This window comes from Ooceraea biroi, chromosome 8 (genome assembly GCF_003672135.1).
Source record: "Ooceraea biroi isolate clonal line C1 chromosome 8, Obir_v5.4, whole genome shotgun sequence".
Lineage (NCBI taxonomy): Eukaryota > Metazoa > Arthropoda > Insecta > Hymenoptera > Formicidae > Ooceraea > Ooceraea biroi.
Genome location: NC_039513.1, coordinates 15,690,172 through 15,705,851, shown reverse-complemented (window position 1 = coordinate 15,705,851; position 15,680 = coordinate 15,690,172). Strand labels below are relative to the sequence as shown.

Here is a 15,680-nt window from a genome sequence, read left to right as displayed (position 1 = left end):
TATGTAGTGTAATACGAAGAAAGAAAATACTACGTTAAGGTTAAAGAAAAGTTAATACGAATTTATATTACGAATTTTTGTGTATTTAATTTTTATAGAATCTGACTATGGAGGTTAGAGAAACGAGGAAGCGTTGACAGTGGAATCGTGAAGATTTGGCGAAGGCTGTGGCAGCAATATTTTTATAAAAATATCTAATAAAGTTTTTTACTTGCAATACTGATGTATTTTGCACTTTTAACACCGATTTCTCAAGGTATCTTATATTAGGAGCACACTTTCGCGATCTTGCGTAAAGCTCTTTTTTCAAATTTTTTTAATTTTCAGAAAAAATAATATTTAAATTAGATTTTTCATTTCACCAACCTAAAGCTTATTAAATTCTCTTCAAGAGAACGTATTACATTTTTAAATTCTGCCTATAGATTTCCTTACATTCGGCAAAATCGATATGGTATCTCATAATCGGGGACTTTCCTCCATAATTTATAATCATCTCCGTAAGGATGTAAAGATAAATATTACAGTGATACATTAAAATATATAATAATACATTCTCGCGATGATTTTTCGGATAAATCGCCGGACAACTCCGCGCGCTCGTAACGTCAAATATTTTTATTTCCCCGCGGTGTTTGTGGTCAGTGGCGGGAAATGAAGGAGCGTCAGGGTGTTTCGCCGCTCAGTTCAGGCAGGTTACCGTAGCGTTCGTTCCGCACGACCGTCCTCGTAACGTTCCGTCTCCGTCACGGTAGCGCGAAGCGGGAACAGCTGATAGCTAAGGGCGTCTCGCCAGCCGAACCGGGCTCAAACGAATAGCGATAGAAAAGTCTCGCGCGCGCGTTTCGCTGGAACATCCTTTCGGAGCATTTCGGAGTGCGTTCACGCTAAATCGCCGACGCGCGCCAAATCTTGTTCGCCATAAAGCGCACAAATAAGCCAGCGAATGCCATTACTCCGATACATCGCGAGTGATACGTCTTAAGGTGCTAATTCATGAGACGCTGAAAAGCAGCGTCGAGCGTCGTCACGTGACATCACTTGACGCTAGCGTCAGAGAAAAGAAGTCGAATGATTTCAGCTTCAAGTGTCAAGGTAGCAGAAAAAACAGCGTCAACTGATTAAAACGAAAGTGAAAGAAATATGAAAAAAATAAAAAATTTTCATTATTAATTATCAAAAGCGATATGTTAATTACGAAAATGATATTATACACAATAATTCAGTTCTAATGAGTGTGTTAAGAAATATACCAGTAAATACTGTAACCTAACATTCACGTGCTAATGTGACGCTGAAAAGCAGCGTTGAACGTCGACGCTGGAAATTCGACGCTGAATTTATTGGCGCACTATTGGCGCGATTTGATCACATGACCTGTTTTGACACTAAAAATGAGCGTCGAGCGTCAACATGAAAAAGCACCTTTAGAATCATTCGCCGTGCGGCGTCGCATGCAACACGTTAGAAATTATAACCGTTGTCGCGAGTCGCCGGCATTGTTGACATGGCCGTAAGTTGGCAATTAACGTTGTTACAATTGGCAATCATTTAAGTCGTTAACCTTTCATTGAGGAGACGCGTGTTACTGTGGATTACAAAATGGCCGCGTGTAATGTAGGAAAGTATTAATTAATATCGTCATTAATTAACGCCCTGAGGAATATCATTATTTCAGGGAGCTAGATCTCGCGATCGCGAAAGAAGCGCCGTCATGTCCTCGAGAAACGACCGATGTCCGATCAACAGGAGAAGATCCTTATCCGCGGTGACGTCGTCGCGGAAGACGCAGTCGTCGCGAGAGGGAAAGAATCGCGCGGCAAAATCGCAGTGCGGCCGCGAACGACGAAAGGAAAACGCGGGGACGACGCGCGACGACGACGATCCGATTTGCGTCTTGCGGAAAGAGATACACGATTGGCGAACGTCGGGACGCGTGATAAGTGATTTCGAACGGCCCGGCCATCTCGGCGAGGATGAAACGGAGGAGAGGCCTCTTCCTCAAGGTAAGAAGCCGTTACTGTAATTTTCAACATCATTAAATAATTTAATAACGCGTAATAACATTGAAAATCAAATAATTGCTGCGATTGTTAATTGCACGTTTTTAAAATTATTATTACAGTTATTCGTTCGTCCAAATTTATTCGTTTCGAAAATCGTGCATGTAAAATTGTAAATGATAAATTTAAATCGGAGTAATTGTTAATAATTGAGAATAATTGAGTGAGAGCACGAATCGGTGAAATTATCGTAAAAAGCTTGCCAAATTCAATGTGGAAAAATTAATTAATCTCAATTTTTAGAAAATCATAATGAGAGCATCGAGAGGAATTTACCGGAACCAAACACCTTCCACGGATTGCCGAGTTCCATCGCCATCGATCGATCGACGCGGTGCACGTGAGTACATTTTAATTTCTGACCGTGTGCATGAGACGCACACACACACACACACACACACTGCAGTATTTCTGTTATTTGACATTTTACACGCGCTTACGTGAAAATCCGTGGAAATTTCGCGGAAACGGATTATTATTCTATATTGTACATCGAAGCGATTATGTGTGATTTATTGAGGATACGGATGATCATATTTCCTCGTGATGCATTACGATAAGCGACAGGATAATCGCGGATAACTTGCTCGGTTGGGTAGCGAAATGTTTTTTTTACCCTTTTTTTCATCCTCGTCCAGATAAACATAACGTAATATCTGCGATTTCGCATAATTCATAATTCAGCCGACCGTTTTATTCTATTTCCACCTCGCAGCAATATTTACGCGAGCGCTTTGTCCCGTCGAACCGACGCCGACGAGATGTTGGAGCCGCTTGTCTGCTCGCTATCGAGCGCAACTGTTTTCTTACCATAATAATTTATAACAAGTACCGGTTTTTGCGCGGTGCAATTCCCCGACGCGCGGATAATGATCACGCGAGTGATTTCGTGTTAGTGTTTCAGCGGCGAGAAACGAACGAAGGTAAGTGAGCAACAACGTTTCCCCGGGTAATGCATGAGACACTCCCGCCTGGCGACTACGCGTTTTTGTTTTTTTCACGTGAACGTTTTCCATGCGCGATTTCAGCGTGATCGATTCAATCATCTCTCTCTCTCGCTTTCGAGCGCCTCGAGAAAAAGACGCGAGGGAAAAGAAAGAGGGCCGGTGCCTTTCGTTACGTAAGTAACAGTAAATATAAAGAACGAGAGAAGAGAGCACGCCTGTGCGTCTTCGCCCACCGTGCTCGCGCGCGCCGCCGCCACGGCCGAGGACTGCGTCATTCTGGAATTTTCGAAAGTTTCGTCCAACCGGTTTTCGACCGCGCGCACCGGGAGACCCGTTCCCGGCTCGCGGTCCCGATGATGCTCGCGCGGTGAGATGCACACCGCGTACCGTTTGCTGGACGCTCGCGCGGAGATTGTTCACTGCTCTCCCCGATGAGAATCGCGGACGGCCAAATCTCCACATCTTGTCGATAGGCCACGAGTAGAGTTCCACGATGATTAACGTAAGATATTTACATCGCGCTTTATGTTATTTATAACATTTATAAAATTATTATTATCGTTATTTAAATATGCTCGTCGTGTTTGCGAAATTAATCGCATTCACGAGTACCAGGAACGCGCGCAGCGAGGACCGAGGAGGCGGTGACGCGACGACACGTGCGGGAAACGGACGCGCGAGTGTGCAGATCGCGGGGCGTGCGATCGAATTGAAATTCAACGAGGTGAGGAGGAGCGGCTTTGCCTCTCCACGGTCGAGGACGAATTCGGCGATCCCCGCGCTCGTCATTCGTCGCACGGCCTGGCGCCGAAAATATTTCTACTACACGAGCACGCGAACCGCATGCGTTTCGGCTCATTAAGCGCGAACTGGCTATTGTTCTCACTAACCTACAGCACTGCGCGGCTCATTATCATTTTTCACTCGTAACGCCACTGTTAAAGGTCCAATCGTCGAACCTTCTTTTTGTGTTTGTGTGTGTCTCTCTCCTTCTTCCTTTCATGTGCGTCCCATCCGGCAAAAATAGACGATTAGGTGTGACGATTGGCTCCTTGGACTAAATTGGATTATCCTTTTGGACGTCTCGATTCAAGAGCAATTTAGTAGTCGATGCCCCTTACTAGATTAGTCTCGCAATCGTGATCACTTGGATGCTTTTAAATCGTATTTTTTAATATTTTTCTTTGATGTAAAAATATGGAAACAGAAATATTGGGACTCTAAAGAAATAATTTAATATTGATTTAATTTAATATTTGGTTTAATTTAATAATGATTTAATTCAATTGATGTGTGTGTGTGTGTGTGTGTGTGTGTGTGTGTGTGTGTGTGGGCCGATGGAATCGAGGTTGAATTGAACAAAAATCAAAAGAATGCAATAGGAATTTTGCTCCATTCGAAATTGACGTCGGAAATCTCTTAACGTTGGAAATCCAACCTGTAACATTGAAATAATTCAGCTTTTATTTCATGAAACGAATTCCGTATTAATTTCTTGCAGCAATTCGCACGGTTTGCGCAGAATACTGTTATAGAAAACGGATACGATATTTTTCATGCTATCGGGACAATTTAATTTTTAATGCAATAAATATTCACGCTTGACTCGATTGTAAAATCGAGGCGGCGACAGGAGTAATTCGATTTGCAAGCAATGTCCGTGCAAAATACATACATCCGGCGATATTATATTTCCGAGGCGCAGTAGTTTCTTCGAATTTTCTGACGTAACTTCGGTCAGCGTCAGCGCTAGAAGTACCAGAGACGAGTTTCGTACAACTTGCACGGCGTGCACACGCGAGAGGTTCCGAGCACGGTCAGCTCATCTGGATAATGATGTAGGTTAGGTTCCCAAGCGGTATATATCGCAAAAATGGACATTCTTCGCGGAGCCGTGGCGCGCAAAAAGCGTAAACCGGTTTGCCTCGTAAATGGCACACGAGCGTGCGAACGGGAGACACACGGATAAAGGAGCATGCCGAGAAGATGCAGCAGCAGCAGCAGGAGGAGGAGGAGGATGCGCAGAGCTAGGAGGAAAGACGTTTCGATCCTCGGTGTTCCTTTGTGCGAACGGCTCTTCATGGATTTTTGCGGTTTCGACGCGCGCGAACCTAAATCGCAATCGCAATCACAACTGTTATGACGAAACGCGTATTTATGATGAAGGAAATCCCGCGCCGCCTCCTCCTCCTCCTCTCTCTCTCTTTATTTCATTTCAATATGCTCGTTTGAAGAACATTTTTAAGTGCCTCGCATTGCACGGGTTAAATTCTCGAAACTTACGAAACTTTTCGTGTGACATAATCTTTTCGTAAATTCAACGAAACGGTACGCGTCTGCAATTTTGACACATTTGTTATGGCTCCTTTGGTAAATTTGAGGGAGAAGTAATTGACGTTGTCCCTTCGTGCCTCTTGATTTGCACGGCGTCTGGAGAACCGGTTCCTCACTTGTCCAAGAGTTTACCCTAGTTACACCCAACTTACATCCATGACATTTACACTCGGTGCTTTTTTTGCATCTCTATTAGCCTTCTGTATACTTGGGGGAGAAGAACGTCGGAGAAATTTGCATCACATATTAGTCACGCGTAGAGGAATGCGAGCGCTAATTGTCCAGCTCCAGAACAAACACGCGTGTTCTCTATTCTTCTATTTTTCGAGGAAGAAATTAGACAGGTAGGTGAGGAACGGAGGAACGCCACACGAAACTTCACGTAATCCGATAATGCCCGACATAGTCCCCTTCGTCCGAGCGTGTCCTGTTAGCCTGGTTTTACGGCCCGATAAGACGGATAACGTAGCTCGCGCGCTAACGTATAGTTGTCGGACGGACGAAAAAAAAAGAAGAAGAAGAAGAAAAGAAATGAGAACTCTTCTAGGCGAGTTGTGTGGCAGACGACGAATTTCCGGTTTCATCGTACGTTGACCTCGCCGCGCTCGAGAGACCGTTCTATGTAGGTTATGTTTGTCTATGCTTTCTCCACGAGAATCCATGTCCGCCGACAAAACCGACCGGCGGCTGACGTCACGGAGTCGGGCGCGCGCGCGCGCAGCGTTGCTTGAAAAAGGAAGGGAAAAAAACACGTAAGAGAGGAAAAAGGAAAAAATGTCGCGGCCGGTCGATCCCGCCGCCGCACTTCCTTGGCTGCGCATTATCGTCGTACAGGTCGCTACGGGCGTGACGCAGTTAACGCTCTAAATATGGCTATCCGCGATTTTCACCGCGCATTACCGCGCGCGGTTTCCTCGTGCGGCGCGGCGCTAAACGCGACGCTAAACAAAGGCGGTAACAAAAAAAAGGAACCGAACCCAACGCCGCGATCCGTGAAGCGCGCGTCCGTATTTCGCGTTTACCGCTAAACGCAGTCATCCGATCATCGCGACGACACCGCGCGTGATTCTTATGCCGGATGAGTCACGAGCGTGACGGTCGGCTGCGGCACGTTTGCCGGTAACGTTTAATGTTAAAACGCGGAGCAAGAATGAACGCAGCGCGGCAAATTGATGATGATGCTCCGGTCTTGAGTTACATTGGATGAGGAGCTAACATTGCGAAACTTAACAATGGACAAGAGTGTTCGGTGTAACGGTAGGGCGTGAGATAAAAATCATTTGTCTCTGTTGGAGCAATAATAACGCGAACCTGCAGCGTGTGCAGACGCACGGCTGCGGTCACTGCGATGCTACGCAACGCGCGACGCAATGCAACGCAACGTAACGCAACGCGGCGACACGCTCCACCGAGTAGAGTTCGCCAGCCAGCCGCACGTTTTTTACGTAACGCTACGCGTAACGCTGACGCGTGACGTCAGTCCGCTCGGCGTCGCGCCAGCCGACCGCCGACGACGACGACGGTGGCGGCAACGGCGGAGGAGGACGAGGAGGAGGAGCGAGCGGCACGGTCACGGAATTCTTGCGAAGAAAGCACGCACCGGGCACAGCCGAGCGCGGCCGAACGTATCCGGCGACCGACCGACCGACCGCGCGGCGTTCCGCTCCTCCGCGCCTCACTTTACGTTGCACCGCTCGCGGCATACTTGCACGAGGCGGCAACGTCGCGAGCGTCTGCTAGGTTCAAGGGTACGGAGACGGAGGTTGGCTTCGTCTCGCCGTTCCGCGACGGCGGCGGCGGCGGCGGCGGTGGCCGCCGCCCCGCAAACGGCACGTCAGGCTGCCGCTGCTTCGCTTCGCTCGCGTGTGCGAGTTTGCCTCGTTCAACGGGATACTTCTCGAAGGAGCCGCGGGACGTCGCGCCCCGCGTTCGCACAAACCACGGGAATGTGCAGCGATTGCAACGAGCACCTTCTTTGTAGTCCGATTATTACCATAAATCGTGGGGAATGAGAGATTTTGTTTTGTATTGCTCGGTAGCGATATATTATATTGTTAATTATGAGACACCTTTTTTTATTCTTCTTTAGCGATATCAAAACGTTATCAATCGGCTTGAATATAAATTTCTTTACTACTTTAGATATCTCTTGGTATCGCTCAATTGCTTCTCTTGAAATTGGTATATTTGTTATCTCGAATCTCGAAAGACTGAAACACCTGGTCTGGATGCACGTTATGAGAGACAATTGCAGCAATGTATAATAGATAAGAAGATGACTCAATGGTAACTTTCGGGCTCGTGCCCGCTTTAAGCACAGATGCATCGCTATAATTTTGTGTGCCACGTGCAAGCGAGACAATGCATGTCTCGTGGTCAAAGGATCATCTGTTCTTGTAATTGGAATCCTTGAATTTACAGGCAATTGGAATATTGCATGGAGTAATTATGCTTCACGCATCCAGGAAATGTATGAAAGATTTATTATAGATTTATGTGCGTTTATGTAAACACTGCAATATTAACATATGAAACAATAAGTCTCAAACAAGGATAGTTGTATTCTTAGATTTTTTACTGATATATCTTCTCTCTCTCTTGACTCTTTAATTTTAAGAACATCTAAAATATAAAAACACGGAAATAAACGAAAGATTTTATAAATGAATTCCATGAAACTAAGCTCATGATCGTAAAATAAAATTTTTTACATTAACATTAAAAAGTTGATTAGGTAGATTAATATTTCATCAGCACTTTCAACGATTTCTTACGAAGGAATTATTATCTAATTAATACATTCTGTATTGAAAATTAGTCGTATACGAAATTTCTGAGACTTTTGAAAGAAGAGAATTAACTAGATATCTTTTTATCAAGGCGCATCGACGTTAACGTACAGGGCGAAGATGCAAAAATTCTCAGGCGCTCTAGAAAAATTGAGTTCTTTGTTCGTGCGTCTATATTATACATTGCGCATTCATTGGATAACATCTGCTTAATAGTACAATGGTCTTACGAACGCGTTCCGTTGGATCCCTTTTATTGCGTCTCAAAGAGCTTCGCAGGCCCCCAAAAAGGGTCGCCCCTTCTTGAAATCTTTAAGACGGCTCGACATCTGTCCTTTTCGGTTGGCCGAAGTAGGGAAAGAGAGTTTGCACGTGTCCCTCTTCTCCAGGGGAACCTAGAAGCGGAGCTCATTGTGTATGGCGCAAAACGGGAAGTGACAACTGACATCTGCCTTGCGTCACGCAGGATTTGTGGGTCGAAATTATTTTTGGAAATCCGTGGAGGATCGTTGCAGCCGCTAGATCACCCTTAAAAGGTGCGACGTCGACGTCTGCCACACTATAGGCGAAAGGAGAGAACAGAAATCACCGGTACTCTTGATTAATATCAATAGGGTGTGATTAATACGGGTGACATGCGCACAAATCAACGTTGAATGAAATTTGGACGCAATTTGAAATAGGATGAGCATCTGTGCCTCATCACATGTTGGTTAACCATGAAAAACATCAGCCTCTTTAGCTCAGTGGCAGAGCACTGGTCTCGTAAACCAGGGGTCGTGAGTTCAAACCTCACAGGAGGCAAATTTTTTTATTTCATGAATATACATAAAATTAATCATGCAATTGTAATTTTTAGCATCATTTTATTCTATTCTATTAGTATAATTTTATATTTAGCATCAATGAATTTATCAAATAATTCTTATTTGCTTATTTTTTAATAATATACACAAAAAATATTCATCCTACAAATTTCTACAAAGTGATAGAGATATAATGATAAATATATTTCTAAATATTTTACATTAAATTAAATTTATTACAAATTTCGTAATCAGGCAAAAAGTAATTTGCCTTTACGAGGCCAAGAGGTTACTAACAGCTAGATTGATAATCATTCAGCTTTGGCAAGACCGAACACGTATCTTCGTTAAAAAGTAAAGGATGGAGGAATAGCTAGTATGAAAGCATGAAATGGATACGTTTAAATTCTCGATAAAGAAACGATTTACGTGAAACTCGTGTGCGAGGAGCAAGATCGATGCCGGCAATTAAAACGAATCGCGCCCCGAGCGGAGAAACGGTAGACGACGAATCGGCATTCAATTCGCATTCGCATCCACGAATGCGAACCACGTAGTCGTGACCGGGGGTGAGGGGGACGGGGGAGCGAAACCCCCGACCGCGTCCCGGTTCTCGATATTCAGGAGTGTTACTCTGAACAGCGGCGTTTCCGTAAAACGTCCACGAAGCGAGAAAGCCGGGAGGGTTGCAGGATAGGTGGATGGGCGGATTCGGGGGTTGAATGTTCCTGGGAACGCTCCGTCGTGCTCTCCCTCCACCGTACTCCCCGGGTTTTCCGTTTTCACGGCGCGCGCTGCCCACCGGGAAGCCGAGAGCGGAATACTAATTTTTATGGAGGCGAAGAAACGCGCGCGCGATCGATCCACCACCGCCGCTGCCGCCACCGCCGCCGCCGTTGCCGCGCGCGCCGGGGTTGCACAGCTTATAGCGCAACGGGGGTGCATGACCGAGTGCACGACACCGGTTAGGGGTTAACAGCGCGCGGTGCAGCGCGTCGCGCCTCTCCTCTCTTCCTCTCGCTTTCCTCGGCGCGGAATGTCGTTAACCCTTTGCACTCCACTCCGCGTCTTCTATCTTCTGACGCAGACAACCGGCAGCGCGGGCGCACTCGCCAGCACATCGGCGCCTCATCGATGAGAAAACGAGCGGTGGTTGAATAAAAAATTTTCCACCGTGCACGCGCGCAGCGAGGAAGCTCGCCGCGTATTCGAGACGCAGAGCCAGCAGCGAGCTTTGTGCACGAACGACCTCGCGAAAGCGTCGCGATTTGATCGGAATGTATAAATGTCATCTCCACGCCTTGTCTCATTCGATCGCGCAAGAACGCGCGGAAAAGAACGCGCAGCACCGATTCGCGTCACGTTCCGAGCTTAATTCATCGAGCGAGCATCGTCGCGCGCGGGAGCTCCTCTTTCTCCGATCGTGAAATCTGGCCGTGTGGTAGGTAGTTACAGCACTGGTCGCGATCAAAACCGGTTTTACTCGATCGGAGGACTTTAGGCGATTGTTCGCGACGTGGGCGAGGTAATGGTTCGTCGAAATCGGACGAAAACCGAAGTAGCTCGCTCGTAGACGCGAAAGTTACAGGCGCTATCCCGCACGGTAGACCGAAACCGGCGGATTCGGCTACGAAAATTTATGCGAGCCACGTCATGAGATCAAGGACCGCTCTTTCCGAATGAGGTGTATTCGCCGCTTTTAAATGATCCGTCCGAATCACCGTGGGCTCGCGATTACACACGCGCCCGAAATTTACATACGCGTACGTTGATGACATAACGTTCCTTTCCCTTTTCTCGTTTTCATTTCTACCGTCACGTGCCGTTTCTCGATGGGTTTCTGGCGAAGTTAATATGCACGCGAAGTAACCAGTGCCTTTAGCGTTTATCGCGCGCGAGATTTACGTCCCTTCTCACGGGGAAAATGTAAATCCACCCCCTCTCTCGATGCAGCGTGCATCTCATTGGATTGTTCTTCTGCTCGCCTGAAGAACTTGGAACTTACGAGTTCAATCTCGCCAATACGCACTGTTTTTCTCCTTTCTTCGAATTCCATTGTCGATATTACATTTCCCATTCGTAATGTCAATCGTAGCTCGACTGGGGGTGAATAGAAGATCAAGAGTACGTCCTGCGTAACGAATGGTATTTAAAAAAGAAAAACAATTACTTTTGTTAATTACTTGCGTCTCAGACACTTCTCCGCTGTCGCGTCATTAGGCTCCGAGCGTTTTACGTAATTCAATCTTGCGTATAATATAATTTAAATTAATGTTATTCGGGCGGCGGTTAGCGTTGCTTTATATCATTAGGCAAAAGTGTCAATGCACGAGGGAGATCCTCCTCCGGCAGCAGAGGGTACCGAAAATTCCGGACCCGTCGCTGCATCTCATCGTACTCTTATCCGCGCCGCCGCTACGGTATGCGCCGCGTATTCTCCTGCCGCTATAGTACTCTAGTATTCCGCGGCGTGCTCAGGGCATCCTCGGAACTACGGGGCTCTACGTGACCGGCATCGCGGGCATCGTCGCGCTGGCTCTCCCGAGAAAAAGAGACGCCCGCCGATCCGCGCGAATTGCAAAATATTCCGTAATTACGGAACGCCGGTATACGTGGATGCGCCGGAAGAGGGAAGAAGGGAAAAAGGGATCGGAACCAGCCGCGTGAAATTACATTCATCCTCCTCGTCCGTCCCGGATGATCACTTGGACGCGGGCGTGTCCAAAAAATTGCTTACTCCGATAACGTAACTTCAAGCTCTCCTGGGCGAGCGAAACTGCGTGCAACGCGGAATAAAAAAATGTCTAATGATTCAAAAATCGCTCTGACGACGACCGACAACGAGGTCTCCTATTTTAGAGGATTATAAAAGATTTATCAGCAGGCGGAAGGGGCGCGATAACGTTGGTCGACCTTCCAAGAATGGAGACAGCCTGTTCTAAGCTAAGCCTAAGGTACCGCAGATTAAACGTCATCAGGGCACGCGCGCGGACAAAGCCCGGACCTCCGTCGCGGTCTTTATTCGCCGGGCCGATCCTTACGCGAGCCATGGGCTCCGTATCTCGGCGCAGCGGGCCGATAAGCGCCTTATCGCGCACGACGGCTACGACGCCGACGGAACGTTCGTCGTAGCCGTCGCGAGGTGACGCCGAGGGCGAGGGTGTTATCGGTATCGACACGCGAGGACAACGTGACTCCCCGTGCCTCGCCGAGCGAGCCAGCCCCGCGCGATCGATAGAAAAGTTTCGCGTGTACGCAAGTTTCACGCTCTCTCACGCGAGCGAACGAGTGAGCGGGCGAGCCGCTGCAGTGCCAATGCGCGACCGCCTGCGCGCGAAATTTGTTTTATTTTCTAGAAAAAAAATACATATCTTTTAAACGCTCTTGATAAAAGTATAGTTCTATGACAAATTTGTATGATAATTATAATATAATAAGTATAATAATTAAATTTGTATAATAATTATAAAATATATCCATAAAAATTTTCAACATAAGGAAAGCAGAAAGAGATATTATTTATTGTTATATAAAGAAATTGTGTTGCTATTATGTATTTGTAATGAAACATTAATTGCTTGATTAAATAAGTTCGGTCTTACAATTTTCTTAAAATATATAACTGTTTAGCTAAAAGTTATTTATTACTTTGAGTTCGATTTCTGTATTAAAATTGACACTCGTATTTCGTATTATTTTGTATTATAGATAGTATAAAGTGCAACATACGCATACGTATATATATGACGAACGCTCATGAATTTATAAAGGTGTATATCTCTGTACGAGGAGTAAGGGTGACGCGATACAATTGCGCAGACGAGGAGAGGTTCCGCAGCGGTATAAATATCTATCGCAAAGGTTTTACGATATTTTGCATGCGGAATGTTCATCGTCGTCTGTACCTATCGTGTTCCTCGACGATAAACCACCGGCGCGATGATGTGTGTCGTTGTATTGTGCATTGTAGTACTAGCGTGATACTATATCGCCGCATTGGCAAATACCACTTTAACTTTTCCGCTTACAGCCGCGCGAGTTCGTCTTTATTCATAACGCTGCTGCTGCTAGAAACTTTCAAGTTCTCCCAGAAGAAGAGAGTGTCTCCCAGAGAGAGAGAGAGAGAGAGAGCCCGTGTTCACGATGGTTCCCTATTAGAATTTATTCGCTCCCCGAACTCGGTCCTAGATCGGATCGGAACCATTTATTTGGCGAGGAGACGTTCGTGCGAACATCGTGAATTCTTCACGAGGCTCGCTCGCATGTGCTCTCTCGCGATTCTCTCACTTCTGACATCATAATTTAGGTATTTCGCGCCGCACTCGCAGTTCACGCGAGCTCGCGTCACGGACTCGCGAAGATCGACCGTATCGTTCCCACACGGACTGGCTTCTGTAATATTTAAAGGTTACAGCCTTGGAAATTTCTATGGCAACTATTTTGAGTGAATCGCGCGGTCTGAGAATTTTCCGTGGGGCATTACGGCGGGGAGGGGGGAGGGGAGTAGGCGCGCGCGGTAGCGGACAGGAAATAGTTAAAATATTAAAATTTCCGAGAGCGCGGCACAATGCGCTCTCGCGTTTCAGACGGGGCACCGTAATAATATGCGTAATGTAAGATAGGGTCCGGGGACGCGCCGCGGAAAGCCGCATAATGCGAGGTGCTGGCGGAGTGCAGCCAAGTCCCAAGCAAGCAAGCACGCGGTGCAGAAGAACAAGCTGACCTTGAATTCTTCCTTTTCGTCGTCGTCGGCGCTGAGGACGAACGCCGAGAATCGCCGCGGCAAGAGCGTACTCGCTCGGGCGCACAATGAGCCTCCCCTTCGCGTGTTAAAGCGAGAGTCCGTCGTCGTCGTGAGGAAACGCGCCCGGTACGACGTACGTCGAGAATCGCCAATGTCGTCGCAATTAAATTCATATTGTTGCAAGCGTTTCAAAGCGATCCGTTAATAACACGCTTGCTGCGGCGACGATGGCACGAAGATGGGCTTCGTTCGTTTCTTCGAGCGTGGACACTGTGAAATTACCGATTATTTTCTTCGCGAGAATGTCATTTTAACGAAAAGGAATTTTCTTGTTGTTATAACTAATAATTGCCCGTAGTCACGTTGGCTGTAGGAGCGTTAACTACGTCGATACGCCGCGGTTTTTTTCAAGTCGCTGGCAGCGGTCGCGGTGTCGCGAATGAGTCACCCGTCTGCAATAAAGTCGCAACAAACTAACGCGAAATTATAGTTGCAACGATGCGACTACTTTCCATAGTTGATAGTTGCAACCGGTACGAGAACAGCGCAGTAAAATCGCGTGACGTAGTGGCGGGCACGGTAATATCCTTCGTCCCGATTTCCCCTGCATCTCGAACGGAGCGGACAAGCGCTAAGCGCTATTACAAGAGTACGTTACGTGAATCTCGTTAAAATATGGCAGAAGTTAACGCGCGCGAGAACCCGTTGTACCTCCACGTTCTTCTGTATCTCACGATTGTTGTTGCTCGCGAGATAGCCTTGCGTTAAGGAACATAATTGAATTTCCCACGGTTAAAGTTAAATTATTATGTTACGTGCGTTACGTGAAATCCAAAAATATCGAGTTCGTCTCTGCACGAGCGTCTCTTTCTAGGCTGTTCGCAATTATTAACAACCGATATATAATAAATAATCGCCGACACCGATATCTTTCTAAAACACAAAATAGTTATTCTGAAACGTGATAATACCTCTTCTGCATTGAGATAAGAATAGTGCTTGTGATAATTTCGGATCGCTCATTTGATGATATTTTTTGTGCCGTTAATTGTCGTCGATAATCCACGTGCAACGAACGTTCGACGAAACATCGCCCATCCGGCATCCGGAACAGCTGGATCATCGCGCGATACGAAAGCCACGCGAGAGGAGCGGCTGGCCCGGCTGGCCCAAGAAGGGCGGCTATGATTTGAAGCGATAACATCTCACCCGAAAGCACATTTTACCCCCGTCTAATCAAACGTGGACGGTGGTTGCCAGCAGCTGTTCCTTCCACCAGTCGCAGACGTTCCGCTCGTACACGGCGACACCCGTTCTCGTGCATGGACGCTCGTTGCCTATTTCTTATTCGTTTATCAACGTATTCTCGATTACGCTTGCGTTTTTTTATATTTATAAATATGAACTGTATTTAATTGTATCATTTATAAGTTTAATATTGATTTTTTATTTTTTTTTATTTTCCTTTTAGAAAGCGACTTTTATGTAAAACTAAAGTTTGGGGTTTTTTCACGCTTGAGAAGGATCGAAATAGTTGGGTCGAAACGTTGCGTGATTTGTCATCACTGTATAACCAGTTTGTGGTCGAATAAATAAATTTCTATATATATTGATTCACTGGTGATAAGAAGGAGTATTATTTGAATAAATATGAACGTTTAATAAAATTGTATATATAAAATATATGCCTCGCGTATTAGAAACCGCTACCTGGGACTATGCACGCGACGGCATTAGATTATCATGCGTGCACACGAAGCCAGAAATGACGACGTAGCGAGAATGCATAATCGCGTCACGTTTTCCCATTCTTACACGTGACTATACGTATGCATACGCGTACGGAGAGGCATATACACACACGTACACACATACGTGTCGCTGATGCCGCCGGGCGTGTGCATGTACCGTGCTTCATGCCACGTGTTTGTGAGACAAAAAGGGCAGAGAGAGAGAGAGAGAGAGAGAGAGAGAAAGGAAACAGAAGAGGATGCGCT

At 46.4% G+C, this 15,680-nt stretch overlaps 1 protein-coding gene, 1 long non-coding RNA gene and 1 other non-coding gene across 3 annotated transcripts; all 3 read left to right on the top strand.

The window, feature by feature from the left end:
• The first annotated feature begins 493 nt into the window (after positions 1–493).
• LOC109611039 lies at positions 494–4,244 on the top strand. The gene is made up of 2 exons (XM_020032005.2): positions 494–2,006; positions 2,307–4,244. The coding sequence occupies exons 1-2, from the start codon at positions 1,715–1,717 to the stop codon at positions 2,405–2,407; spliced, it is 393 nt and encodes a 130-aa protein (XP_019887564.1). The 5' UTR covers positions 494–1,714; the 3' UTR covers positions 2,408–4,244.
• Positions 4,245–8,865: 4,621 nt separating this feature from the next.
• Positions 8,866–8,937, top strand: Trnat-cgu. The gene has a single exon. It is a non-coding gene; the product is annotated as a tRNA-Thr (tRNA).
• A 4,729-nt stretch (positions 8,938–13,666) lies between these two features.
• Positions 13,667–15,307, top strand: LOC113562393. The gene is made up of 2 exons (XR_003406893.1): positions 13,667–14,332; positions 15,155–15,307. It is a non-coding gene; the product is annotated as an uncharacterized LOC113562393 (long non-coding RNA).
• The last annotated feature ends 373 nt before the right edge of the window (positions 15,308–15,680 follow it).